This window comes from Cynocephalus volans, chromosome 10 (assembly GCF_027409185.1).
Source record: "Cynocephalus volans isolate mCynVol1 chromosome 10, mCynVol1.pri, whole genome shotgun sequence".
NCBI classification, from domain to species: domain Eukaryota; kingdom Metazoa; phylum Chordata; class Mammalia; order Dermoptera; family Cynocephalidae; genus Cynocephalus; species Cynocephalus volans.
This window is the reverse complement of record NC_084469.1, coordinates 1,936,907-1,951,314: the sequence shown is the minus strand read 5'-3', so window position 1 is coordinate 1,951,314 and position 14,408 is coordinate 1,936,907. Positions and strand designations below refer to the sequence as shown.

The window sequence follows — 14,408 nt, the reverse complement described above, 5'->3', positions numbered from 1 at the left end:
TGCAGTTTTTCATCCCAAGATGGGGAAAGGAACCCTAAGTAGTTGTGTAAACATAGTTAGTTGAAATTTTTACATTATACTTATGCGTTGTAAGGTAAGTATATGCATTTGAAGAAACAAACATTTGGTTATACACAAAATTATAACAAATATTTAATCTCCAAATGTTTTGTCATCAAATTTTTATTTTTATTTTATTCTGTTTGCTCATCAACCTTTGAGTACATTTTTCAGTAATTTGGGTGGCACATTACACTCATTTTTCCAAGACTTTTTTATTGTATGGAAATACTGGTAGGATGCTTATTGAAACTTCTGGATTTTCACATAAACTCAACTGCATTAACCTTATAGGGAAAAAATGTTAATAAGTTCCTGGGTTAAAAATGTAGATAACAGGCTGGCGGATTAGCTCAATTGATTAGAGCGCCACCTTGTAACACCAAGGTCAAAAGTTCGTGTCTCTGTACTGGCCAGATGCCAAAAACAAAACAAAAAACAACAACAAAAAAATGTAGGTTACTAAATTGCCGGGTGACAGCTTGCTGAGGTGAGGAAAGGATTTCGAGCAAGGCTCACAGAAGGCTTCCTTCTCCTAATTAAACCTGGGGAGGAGTCTTTCGACCTAGGTATGCTTTTTCTGAAGGCCTGCAGTATGGGTAACTTTTTGAAAGTGTCCTTGCCACCAGATTAACAACGTTAGATACTTCAGAAATTGTCTCAGTCACTGTTCAGTGTGCCTTCCCATAAAGTTCTTTATTTCCTTTGCTCAACAAAAAAACTTGGCAAAGCTTTTAAATACAGAGGGCGCATTTTAGTTAGCATCACATATGTTCTCAGTTTTACCTTTAATTTCTGTCTTTTGAAGAGAGACCGATTCTCTGTAGTTCTCTAAGCTGGAGCAGGGGTTCTCTGACCAGCAGTAGCAGCGCCCTCACCTGGGACCTTGTCAGAAATGCAAATGATCAGTCCCTACCCTAGACCTACTGAATCGGAAACTCTGGGTGTGGATCCCAGCAGTCTGTTGTAACAAGGTGATTCTGAGGCATGCTAGTTTGAAAACCACTGGGCTAGAGAAAGTCTGCTGAGGATGTGACACATTCCTCAGTAACTAAGGGTTGACTCAGAGAAGCCATGCTAATTAAAAAGATCTGCTGGGGCGAGGGAAAGGAGAAAAGCTGATATGAATTTAATTGCCTGGTCCTCCCAAGAGCCAGAAACTGGTTATATATCAAGAGAGGTTTGGTGTGAATCTTCAGCTTGCTCACTAAGTTAAGACTTTTGAGACTGGCTACTGCCTCTTTCACTGGTCCCCAATATCATCGCATTAGAGAGTGTGGCACAGTGTGATTCCTTCCAGGTGTTTAAGGTCTTCTGCAACAGGCATGACCACTTATGCCACATGGTTTTAATAAACAAATAATCTGGAATTCCATTATGCTCACTGCCTTAATGTTATTATATTTTTATTCATTAATTTACTGAGCATATAATGAGCACCTACTGTTTGTGAAGCACAAGATGAGTAAGACATGGTCCCTGTGTTCAAGGAAGGTATCATTCAGTCATGCCAGGAAGCATCCCTGAGCATGAGCCTCCATGTGCTCACAGATGTATGCTTTTCTAAATGTGTCCAAGCTGCTGCCCACAGATCCCGTGTAAACCTGGCCTCATGGTCAAAGCTCAGCTACTTTTAGCATCATTTGGAACTTAGTTCTTTCATCCCTCATTTTTCCCCCTTTTGATATACCCTTTAGTTTACTGCTGAGATGTTGCTGTGATATATGAAAATGTCTTTCGTGACCTCTGGTTCATTTCAGGAGAAATTCTGAATAAAGATTGACAAGTAGACTCCCTTAATGGGAATAGTTATTTATACTACTATTTTGCTTAACAAAAAAACTTTAATTTTCTAATTAAAAAAGACATAGTGTGCCAGCCCGTGGCTCACTCAGGAGAGTGTGGTGCTGATAACACCAAGGCCACGGGTTCAGATCCCATATAGGGATGGCCGGTTAGCTCACTTGGGAGAGCATGGTGCTGACAACACCAAGTCAAGGGTTAAGATCCCCTTACCAGTCATCTTAAAAAAAAAAAAAAAGACATAGTAAAATAAAATAAGAGGAACAACTTGGAAAGATGATAAAAGATTTTAAAATCCTAAGTTATGGATTTAGGAATTTTATTTTGTGATTCATAAGTCTACATATTAAATGCCCATCCTGAAAAGGCAGACTTTGAGTCTTCATGACCTTCATGCCCTATCCACGGTGGGTTGTGTTTCCCCTCCTAGTTATGCGAGACTTTTTTCAGTCTCTGGAGGTACTTTGAGCACGAGGCCTTGGCTGTGAGAGGCCCTCCCACTGCACCTTCGCGGCAGTGCAGCAAGTCTTCTGGCAAGGGCCGCTCTGTTTTTTCTCTTGAGTGCAGTCGGTACCTTGCCCGTTCCTGACACTAGCTTGTAGCCTCAGCCAGGTCTCTTTCCATAGACCTTGCCCTGCTGCCACCAATCAGCAGTCTCAGGTTTCACTGCCATGACCAGAAACAAGACCTCACAGAGAGATCACATCTATGAATGCAAATGAGTGCTTTAAATAACATAAAAGATGAGGAAACTTGGGACCCTCAAATGTTGGGAACTTAGGATTTTTTATGAGGTTTTCTTCCATGCCTAAAATTGTAATGTTTACAAATGGCCTAAAACACTACCGCTTTTAAACCCCTCTTCTTTGTAATAATTTGATGAATATGATCAATACTTCATAGTAATGGGTTAGCAGTAAATGGCTAATTAGAAAATAAATCTTTCCCTATTTAGGCATACGGGTTATGATTGGCAGCTGTGGAGAAGGGGAAAAGTAAACATATATTGAATATTCTTATGATTTAAGATGATTACAAATTCGACTTAGCCATTTCTTATCCAGAGCATTTAAAATAACTTGTTAATGATTATCCTTTTCTTAGTCTTCTTGTTTATGAAGAACTGTTAGAGCTGGAGAGATTTCTCTGCATCTTTTTCCATAAGCACCATAACATATGAGAACGTAAAGAAGACTGGAAAAGTAATGGTTAATGGCATGCAGATCCCTGTCCTTTCCTCCTAAGTTTTCCATCCATCTGCTTTCTTTATTTTCTTTCCCATCTGCCATCTCCTTTTGGGGCTTGGTACCTTACACGATGAAATGTAATTTCTTTCTCAATGTAGATGGAAGTAAAAGTGTTTGCTCTTGGTAATTGATGTAGCTTGAACTGGATGTGTTGCTTATGCTTAAATGGCTGTAGAAACAGAACTGAAGTTCTGCTGCTTTCTTTTTGTAAGGCATGGTTTTCAGTACTCCAAATGGGGAGAGTGGTACGCCACAGAGCACAGCAGGTAATTTAGAGGAACACTGGCAGTGCTGTTATTGTTATTAGACCCAGATACTCTAAGATTAAGATTTAGATACTTAACAATGTTGTTTTAAATATTGCTTTAAAGGCCCTCAGTTAGTGATTCTGGTCATCCTACTTTCCTATTAGGCATGATTTTGTTTAAAAAATTTTAACTTTCCTCTCTAAGACTTAGGATTCTTAAGTATGAGGTAGTGAAATTAGTAATTAGAATATTATTCCAAGTTTCTGTTTAATTTTAATTCTGCAGTTTTTGATTCTCAGAGGGTCCCTGATACAGGCTTTGGAGTAATCTAGTTGCTAAGCACTGTTTGCTATTCTGTCAGTTGTCCCTTTTACAGAATGTTTGCATTGAGTTTGATTTTTAGGGTTTACTTAAACCGGGTCTTGTGAACCCATGCAGTCAAGTAGGAGGGAGTCTTGTGAGCAGGAAGTCAAATAAGTTTCACTGGTTTTTGCCAATAGATATCCCAAGAACAAATTGAAATGTCATTTGGATCCTCAAAAACAAGTTGCTTGTGGTCAGCTGATTTGATTTCAAGTAGAAAGAAAAAGAACACCCTAAACTTCCATGTGACAACAAGTGGTCACTGGTGTTCCCATTATCTCATCTTAATTTTCCCAGTCTCGTGACAGTATTTCTCTAACCTTCTGGTGTACCCAGTGCCTGCACCTCCTTTTCTTCTTTGTTTTTTGATTGTTTTTTATTTTGTTTTTTGATCCGTTTGTCCTTATTTCCCAAAACAATTGCTTTTACTTTATTAATAAGGCAGTCAGACTTATCATCTGGTTTATACTGTTTTCCCCCCTCTTTGTTACATTGTGGTCCTATGACTTTATCGAGTGAGGTTCCCATGTGACATATTTTGATAGAGTGGTTGACAGGAGTAGAATAAATGAAATGAAATGAAAATGATAGAGAAAAATTCTCCAGACTTTTTGTTTTGTTTTGCTTGTGAAAAGGAAGACTATTCTGGCTTACTTCTAGTCTTTGGTCAAACAAATAGCTCATGGGTTATTAACGATGGGGAGAGCAGACAGTGGAGAAGTTGGTTGGATTTTATTTTTCGGGTAGCTTCTCCTTTGTGATGGGAGTGAAGGGTGGCAGGGTGAATTAGGTAGAGAGAGGCGAGGAAATTAGACCTATGTCTGGGAAAATCCTTCTCCTCCTTCATTTCATTGTATAAACTGTCATGGTGGAAATCATTTTGAATCTAACCAATTAAACCAGCCCACAAGCTCTACGTTGATTTATTATCTGTTGCTTTTTCTTTACTTGATTCTTGAGCTGTGTTTTCCAGAATCCTTCAACTGTAAAGCCTATATGAACTTAATATTCCTAGATTTGTAGACAGCAAATAGGACATTCAGATATTTCACTTTTTCTCCCCTGCATGGAAGCCTCTAACGCTAAGGCTGGCCCAGCTATTATGTTTTCTTATCCTCTTGAAGGAAGAAATATTCTTTAAACCCATTGGTTTGGAGCATTTTATATGTGGCCATGCTGTTTTGTATTTTTGAGGGCATGGAAAAGCTAGACATATGGAGAGGCCCCTTCTGTCTTTCACAATCACACTGGGTTGAAGACAGTGACAGTGCCTTGCTTCTTTCTTGGAAAGAGAGTCTCCGTCTTTCACATTTTCAGAAGGGGAAAATTCTACTGCCTGGAAATTAAATGTTGAGAGTATCTGCAGAGCTGCTTTGTTTTTGCTCAAAAGGGAGGGACATTTCAGCTTCCTCCACTTGCAAAGGTATTTCCTGTTACTTTCATGGTTTATTCAGGGAAATATAGGAGAGAAAATGGCTTCCACCAAATAACAGATTTATACATGTCACCATCATTTAACGTTTTTCCTTTTGTTCCTTATTTCTAAAACCATTTTCCCAGATGCTTTACTGGGGCATTTATGCTTTCTTTACCTTGCGTTTATTTCCTGTTTTCTTCCCCTATGCTTCTTGTCTTCTTTTTGTGGGTATGTCATATCTTTTGGTGTGGTTTTTTTTTTTTTTTTTTTCTCATCTTTATTTTCTGAACCTGTCTCCTCCTGGTTCCTCGTTCCCTGCATGCCACTAACTATTTTCATTAGATATTAATTGATTTGTGAATTCAGGCTGAATTGCATCATCAGCAGATGGCGGATCCAGACCTGTTGGAGGAGTCCTCATCCCTCCTGGAGCCAAGTGAGATAGGAAGAGGCACGCCTTTAAGACTTGGGTAAGTACCACTTCAACCTTTCCATACCCGGTGGGGCCACGTTCATCTGTGCTGTTCAAAGAGCAGCAAGGCTGTGGATTCACTTCCTGCAGGATGAGCTCTCTTCTGGCCTGTTGAGAGGTATTCTTAAGTCTCTCTGGATTCAGTTCCTGAGTTGTTCTGTTAACCCTCTGCTGGGTCCAGAGGTGAGATCAGGAATAAGACTTGGCAGCCATTTTGACATAAGAACACATAATCTTATGTGTGTAGTCTTTGCCCCCTCCTCTCACTTTCCTTCTTTGTCTTAAAACCTCCCTGCCCATGACATGGAATAGAGTTCCCAGTCTGGCTCTTCTTCCCACAGCTTCGTGGCTGGTGTGATTAACCGGGAGCGCATCCCTACTTTTGAGCGCATGCTTTGGCGGGTGTGCCGGGGGAATGTATTCCTGCGACAGGCTGAAATCGAGAACCCCCTGGAGGATCCTGTGACTGTAAGACAAGGAAATTGCGTCTTGTGGAGTAGGTCTTGCAAAGGGAGCCCAGAGCAGTGACACAGCATAGTGCCACCCAAATCTGGCCTTTCTGCAGAGGAGCCCTTATGTCTATCCCTGCTTTGATCTGAGAACTCAAAGGACTGACTGCTCTTTTCCTCCAACTCCCGTCATACGTGTACATATGGTGTATACGTGACATATATGTATTTTCAAGCTTAGCCTTGGAATGTTTTGATTGGAAATGTGTTTTTTCCATTTATTTTAAACTTTAGCTTTATATGTTTCCTGTTACTGATCTGAGACTAAAAGAAAATTTGCCTTTTGTGAGAATTAACTTAAAGCAGGACACCTGGTTCCAAATTTGGTATTATTTATGCGTAAAAAGAGAAGGAGAGATTTCCTAAACTGTGATCTTTATAAGCTGATCAAATTTTACTTGGTAAGGTTTTTTAGTCTACTTGTTTTTGGGGACAATCAGAACCTTAGTTTAAGAATGTATGAGTATATAATGCAAGATACGGTGATCTTCTCCAGCCAGTGCTTTGGAGAACAGGAACAGCTTACCCTCTTGGCATTTGACAAAATGGGACAGAGCTCATAACCTAAACTTCCATGAGTACGGAGAGTCCTGATTTCAGGGGTTACAAGCAAAAAAGATTAAATGTACTGCAAAAACTTTACTTCACTTTTATATTAGTGTTATTTAGAAACCTAGAGTTAGTTTTTCTGTCCTAATCATGTTGTAAATTTCTTTTTTTTTTTTTTGACCGGTAAGGGGATTGCAACCCTTGGCTTGGTGTTATCTGCACCGCGCTCAGCCAGCGAGCGCACCGGCCATCCCTATATAGGATCCGAACCCGCAGGCTCGGCGCTCCCAGCGCCGCACTCTCCCGAGTGCGCCATGGGGCCGGCCCTGTAAAGTTCTTAAATTAGTATTCTCTGCTCTACCTAAGAAGAGAGATTGTATTGTGAGGCTTCTCGGATTGGTGGGTCACGCAGTTCTATGGCTTTATTCTCTGTGCTGAGGAGGAGTGTCGTGACACTTAGGTTAAGGTGAACCCCCTAGCCCAGGGGTGCAGGTTTACAGTCTTATCGAAGGCTGTCTTGGGTTGTGGAAGCATTGTAATCTGCATTCGCACCTAATGTGCAGCTGCTGTCAGGAATATTCAGTCACATTTCTTCTTGGCAACAGAAAGATTATTTATCAACACATCCAGGAAAGGGGGGCCCAAATGGCTATGACAGAGCAGCTGCACAAAAAATGGCTGGAATTTAGCCTCGAGAACTTAGGGACTTAAGACTGTCGGGACTAATTTTATTCACTCCTCATCTCTTTTTATCTTTCTAAAGTTTTGTTTGTTTTTATGTTATAAAAACCATATATGCTCTATAGGAATATGAAAAAATACAGGCAGTCAGAGACAATCTGGTTAACGCTCCATATACCTTATTTTTTTCATCTTTCCTTCTAGTCCTTACATCAGACTCCAGGTGTAAACTTGGTATTTGGAATGGATCACTTTCCTCCCTGCCCATAGAGTCTAAATTGGCATGAATTGTGAGATTCTATATCAGCATTTTTCCCAGTGACTCAATTGTTTGTAGTTAGTCAGCCACCTCTATCTGGGGATTTCCAAGTCCCAGAATAGACAGGAATGGCTTCCTTTTCTTTCCTCCCCTTTATACTTTTGTTATTCAGGCAGTGTAAGATTTAAAGTTGAATTCGGGGCTGGCCGTATAGCTCAGTTGGTTAGAGCATGGCCTTATAATGCCAAGGTCACGGGTTTGGATCCGGTACTGGCCAGCCACCGAAACACAAAATAATAATAAATTTGAATTGGTAAATAAGGCTAAATAGTGCTAAGAGGAACTGTGTCTTAGCTTGTCAAGCTCCTGATTGAATCTAAAAACAAATAGAGGAAGATTTTTGTGAATTAAAGATTATAGGGCAGATGGTCTTATAGTGAAGCTCAAGAAATGGAGTGAAAGTAGTGGTTAAAGTATAGGATTGCTGTATCCTTAATGGATTCCTGTTGTTCCTCTGTCACACAAGAAAAGTTAGTTATTTAAGAAATTTTCATTCAGGTTGAGAAGTCTGAAATCTTGGTTTTTGATTCTGGGCCCTAGGGCGACTACGTGCACAAGTCTGTGTTTATCATTTTCTTCCAAGGTGATCAACTGAAAAACAGAGTCAAGAAAATCTGTGAAGGGTAAGAGTAACATGCCTCCACCCAGGAGGGCACAGCTGTGTGGCTTAACCATTGAGCCTTAGAATTCAGAATAGTGAAACACAAATCTTTTCAGTGCACCTTGACACACTGACTATATCTTTTAATAATGTTAGGGCTGTTTTAAACAATTAGAAATAGCCTAAATTCATTTTTTAAAAGTACCATCAAAACCATGATATCCTTTCCCTGGGAAAAAGTAATTAGAACTCGTGGTTTATAAGTGCCACATTATTCTGGGACAGTGAATCTACGTGACCAGCATAGTGCCATAGGCACCGTATCCTTAAATTTTCTCACATTCTGTCTTAGGGGCAGAGTTTTTCCCTGCCATTTTTCTCCAACAGTTTACAATATTACTTGCTTTTCTTTTTTCTTTTTTTTCTTTAAAGATGACCGGTAAGGGGATCTTAACCCTTGACTTGGTGTCGTCAGCACCACGCTCTCCCAAGTGAGCTAACCGGCCATCCCTATGTAGAGATCTGAACCCGTGGCCTTGGTGTTATCAGCGCCACACGCTCCCAAATGAGCCACAAACTGGCCCTTCTTTCTTTTTTTTTTTTTTTTTTAATCTCAAGAGAATTTCATAGCTACAGAAAATGTCAAGATAGTTCAAATGTTATAACTCTATCTGTAGGTCATTTCACATAGATAATTGGTGTTGATTAACACATCAGTCTGACCTAATCCTATTTTGGTCCTTAAATAAATTAGGAATACTTTCTGAGATTATTTAAATGGAATAGATTAAGAAACTTGGATGTTCCTAAGGCTGTGTCTATGCATTCCAGGTTCCGAGCTTCACTCTATCCCTGTCCCGAGACACCACAGGAAAGGAAGGAAATGGCTTCCGGAGTTAATACCAGGATTGATGATCTCCAAATGGTATGCAGAGGGCGGGCTGGAGGGAGTTTGTTTTTGTGTAATACTGTAGTAGAGGACCATTCTCCTTCCTTGAAACACTAACACTATTAGGCACCTGTAGCAGACCAGGATACCAGAAACAGAAATGTCCATGGGTAATCTGTCCCTCTGGGAGATGGGGAAAGCCTCAGAGAATGGTTATTAAAAATAGCACTGGTCATCCTCAAATGAGACAGCAATGCTGTGCATCTGGAATCATTGTTGCTTATTGTATTCAACTTCCCTCCACCTCATGAGTCTGATATACTTCTTTTAAAAAAATTATTAAAAATATGCTTAGTTAAGTTAAAAAAAACACAAATAATCCAGAAGTATATATATAAAGTCTGTTCCGCGCCTCACACACACACTACCTCTTGAGGTAACCACTCTTTTTCTTTTTTTTTTTTCTTTTTTTTTTTTTTTTTCTCCGTGATCGGCGCTCAGCCAGGGAGTGCACCGGTCATTCTTATATAGGATCCGAACCCGCGGGCGGGAGCGTCGCCGCGCTGCTAGCGCAGCACGCTACCGAGTGCGCCACGGGCTCAGCCTGAGGTAACCACTCTTAACTAAAGTGGGTATCCTTCTGGTCACCTTTGATCTTAACCACACAGTCTAGCCAAAGGGCCCTGACTCTTGTTTCCAAGAAGAAATTGCATTAGATTTTTACCAAATCACAACATGTGTGGTTTACACACACCATGGTCATCACAGGGTCCTAAGAGAGGAGTCATGGTTTTTGCATACATGGAAGGGAAGGGTGGCTAGTGGGGCTTTGTTTTTTTTTGAAAGAATGAATGTGATGATTGCCCCTTTGAAACATTAACAAACATATTTAATCCCAAAGGCAGTTCCTTCCAGCAGTGGCAGAATTGTCAGAGATGTGTTGTGACTTCCATTTCAGCTCCCTCTCTCATCTTTCCCTCTGACCCCTATTGTATGTGATCCACCAACTTGACCTATTGCTGGCTCCTTTGAGATACTCTTATCAATTTAACCAGAGAATAAGAGTTTTTTAGAACTGCTGGTAATAGGCCCTATTAGTACAACCTAGGTTCTAGGGGCTGTCTTATCTTATTCCACATTTAAAGAGCATGTGCAGTAGTCATTATAAATGATCGTATTTTGATTTTTTAAAAGTGCAGATGCATGAACTGAAATCTTTTTTTTTTTTTTTAAAGATGACCGGTAAGGGGATCTTAACCCTTGACTTGGTGTTGTCAACACCACGCTCAGCCAGTGAGCTAACCGGCCATCCCTATACAGGATCCGAACCCATGGCCTTGGTGTTATCAGCACCACACTCTCCCGAGTGAACCACGGGCCGGCCCAGAACTGAAATCTTAAAAAGGGATTGAATACCAAGGAGTGGAATGAGGAAAGAGAAAAGCAAATAGAACATTTGCTTGCAGATTTATTTAGCATTCATCCAGAAGAAATTTTAACAGTAATTGTGAAATAGTCAACAACCAAAAGGAGAGAAAGTAGCTATCCTCAGGTAACACGAGGATTTCCCTAGCATGCCAGGACTTCTTTTTTTAACTATCTCTATGAAAATCACTTTCCTCTGCCCAAGCCAGTTTTTCAGAGAGTAGTTGCTACTTCATTCCTGACTAGCTTGAAGAACCATCTCTGATGGAGACTTGTGCTTAAGATGGTTATTATGTAGCTTTTTTTTCTTCAAAGAGATGTGGAGATTAAAGATAAAATCTCATACAGATGTGGGTTGCTTGCCCAGTTCCTTGGAAAATGGATTTAGCCTCTCTTCTGCTATTGAAACTTTAAATATCTGGTGATGTCCAAGGCAATGGAATATAAAATGTCTGTACCTTCCTCAAATCCTAGTCTTGGCAATGTGATTCCTCTGAAGGAAATCTGTACTACTTGTCAGGGGCTCAGCACTGAAACTTTTTATACTCCCAAGAGCCTGACAGGTGAAGTCTTGTCTGCCCCCACGATGGCAGTGTGTGTGACAGTCCAAACCCCTGTGAAGACCGTGGGTGCTCCTGCCCCTGCAGCGTCTCAGGCTTGTGTTTGTGGCCCGGGCACGCGATGGGGTCTGGTGCTGCCTCTCTCCCACCCCGTGCTGATGCGGGCTCGCGTGCAGGGATCCCGCGCCCTGCCCTTCCTCCGTGAGGACGCTCGTTCATCAGCTCCTGGGCCTGTGACACGTGCTTCTTTGAGTCTCAGTCACAGGCTTCAGGTAGAAAGTCGCTGCTCTTCCATGAGCCGGTTAAAAACCAGCGACCTGCGTTGCTGTGCCTTGGATGAGGTTGTGCCTTGGTGGTGCGGTTGAATAGAGAGAGAAAAACTAAAATCCATTTTCTCAGGTTTCTCTTCAGCTTGAAGCTAAATGAAAGTGGATGTTAGTAACTAGAACCCGAATTTCTTATAATTTGGCAAAAAAGAAGAAAAATCCTTCCAGGCAGAGGATGAAAAAGACAGTTCCCTGGCGACCCTTTTCTGAAGGCTGTGCCTCTTTTGCCATTCATCTCTTGAAATCTACGACTGGTGTCAGGAGGATCCGTCCTTTGTGTCTTTCTCTCCCCAAAGGTTCTCAATCAAACGGAGGATCACCGCCAGAGGGTTCTGCAGGCAGCTGCTAAGAATGTCCGGGTCTGGTTCATCAAGGTGCGGAAGATGAAGGCTATCTACCACACCCTGAACCTGTGCAACATAGACGTGACCCAGAAGTGCCTGATTGCAGAGGTCTGGTGCCCCGTTACCGACCTTGACTCCATCCAGTTTGCACTCAGAAGGGGCACGGTGAGTCTCCAAAGCTAGCAGTGCAGCTTGTGGCCAAGAAGAGAGGTTCCCATGACTAGTGATATTAATCAACTTCACTGTTATGGCATTTTTCTCCCCCAAACCAGAAAAATACCTTTAATCATAAATCGTGAGTTGTCACAAAGTGGCAGGCAAAATCTAATATTTAACCTATTTCCTCTAACAAAAGAGAAGTTCTGAAAGATTACACTCCTGTAAAAGAATAGCATATTATAAGATCATCTGTTTTATGTTATAATTTTAAATTATAAAACACTTTCACAGATATTTTCTTATGTATTTGTCACACACACACACACAAAAACCTGTGAAGCAAGTGGCTATTAGCTGCATTTTACAGATAAGAATCCTGAAGCTCAGTATTTAAAAGATACATTTAAGGGCCAGCCCCGTGGCTCACTCGGGACAGGAGAGTGCGGCGCTGGGAGCGTCGAGGCCGCGGGTTCGGACCCTATGTAGGGATGGCTGGTGCGTTCACTGGCTGAGCACGGTGCAGACCACACCGTGCCGAGGGTTGCGATCCCCTTACCGATCAAAAAACAAAAACAAACAAACAAACAAAAAGATACATTTAAGGTAGTAGGACTAGGTCTTCTGGCTCCAAATCCAGTCTCTCTTCATTGTCTCCTGGTTTGATCTTTAATGGTAAATTGCCCCACCCTCCTCCACCTCCACTGGTTATAATTTCATTCCATTTCAGGAAATAATAAAGATAATTTTAAAAACCAAATAAGTCGTAGTAGGAAATTTCCAAAATAATGCTGTAACTGAGGAAACACACCTAGAAAGACTAACAAGAAGAGGAAGTATGTTGTTGTTCTGGCAGCTGGGAGGGGTAGAGACAGTGGCTCCCTGGAACCAGCTCATGCAGGCTTGCAAGAGCTGACTGGTAAATTTGTAGCAATTTTGCTGTTTGTTAAATAGCCATTTTTAAAAATTAAATTATATAAACTCATAATTGAACATTATTTTAAAAACAAAGATAGTAAATACCCTTCCTGTTATTTTACTGCTTTTTGCTATTATCTATGCTAGTGATGTTATTTACATCTTTTGTGTCCATATGGTGAGAATACTACATAATGGTGTGGTGCTCTTCTCAGTACTGTGTGGGAAATTTGAAATCGACCATGGTGAAAGTATTAACACCATAAAAGTCACAGATGCTATAAATTGTTTTGGTCATTGTTAGACTTTAAAAATGATGGAGAAAATATTAATAATGCTGATTAAATTTAAAATTATGTTGTGTGTGTAGCTGTTACATTATAAATAGCTTTTATGACATTTTTACTTTCAGAGGTCTTTAATATATTTATCTTGTATCCTGGCAGTAAATTTCATGTATAACCTAGAGTATTATCCTCATTTTGCATATGTGGGAACTAATTCGGAGAGATGAGATGATTTCGTCATATGCCCATGGTTCTTTAGGGTAGTTCATGACCAGAACATTAATTTCCTGACCCACTCTCTGTATTTGACTACTTCTCTTTGGTAGTTAATTAGAGCAACTACTATGTCCAAGGCACTGCTTTAAGGGCCTGGAGGGGCACAGAGATGTACAAAACATGCCCTCAAACGTCTTACAGTTTATTAGGAGAAGATGACATGCCAACATACAAGACAGTCTGTGCTAAGAATGGCATATATGTGTGGAGCTTTTCCAACCATGGCGATTGGAAAAGGCTTCAAGAAGGTGGCATTTGATCAGGGCTTTGAAGAATGGGTAAGATGTTGATTGGCAACGGTAAGAAGGGAACAGTATGTACAAAGGCAGGAGGTGCACTGCGACTGTGCGTGTTTGAGCAGGAACAGGAATTATAACCGGTTAGCTGAAGGAGTCGGCGTACCTGTCTGCATCCGGCAGACTGTAACCTAGTTGTGAAAGGCTTTTAAATAACAGGTTAGATGGCCTAAATTTTATCCCACAGGGAGTAGAGAGGCATTGGATGTTATTTAGCAGTGAAGGGATATAATCAAGGCAGTTTTAATGGAGTAATCTGCTGACAGTCTCTAGGTTGGTTTGAGGAGTGGGAGATTCCGTAGGTTGAGGGTCAGTTGGAAGGTTATTGTGGGCGTGTAGTAAGTAATGAGGACCCCTAGCATAGGACTTGACAATAGGAAAAGAAAGCAATGACGGATTTGTGAGCCCCTGTGAAGGAAAAATCAACAGGTATACTTGGTTCCCAGAAGGTACAGGAGGAACAAGAGGAAAAAGATTGAACTATGTTTCTGAGGCATCCAGGCTGAGTGACCAGGAGAATTAGGGTTTCATCCATACAAGTAAAAGTTCAGCAAGAGAAGTTTGTGGAGAGAAGAAAGAGGGTAAATTCAATTGCTGTCACATTCAGGGGCTGGACAGAAATCTATGTGGAATGTCACGCAGGCAATGGGACAGAACTAAAG

At 40.9% G+C, this 14,408-nt stretch overlaps 1 protein-coding gene across 5 annotated transcripts in view; it reads left to right on the top strand.

The window, feature by feature from the left end:
- The window catches only part of ATP6V0A1 (ATPase H+ transporting V0 subunit a1), a 56,327-nt gene that overhangs the window by 16,003 nt on the left and 25,916 nt on the right, over window positions 1-14,408 (top strand). For 2 of the 5 annotated variants that reach the window (XM_063112501.1, XM_063112504.1), the window contains 6 exons: window positions 3,323-3,376; window positions 5,526-5,608; window positions 5,952-6,078; window positions 8,209-8,291; window positions 9,101-9,194; window positions 11,766-11,978. In XM_063112501.1, coding sequence (XP_062968571.1) covers window positions 3,323-3,376; window positions 5,526-5,608; window positions 5,952-6,078; window positions 8,209-8,291; window positions 9,101-9,194; window positions 11,766-11,978 — 654 coding nt within the window. Of the gene's footprint in view, window positions 1-2,961; window positions 3,066-3,322; window positions 3,377-5,504; window positions 5,609-5,951; window positions 6,079-8,208; window positions 8,292-9,100; window positions 9,195-11,765; window positions 11,979-14,408 lie in introns of those variants that run through there. The other 3 variants (XM_063112505.1, XM_063112503.1, XM_063112502.1) reach the window with 3 other exon arrangements.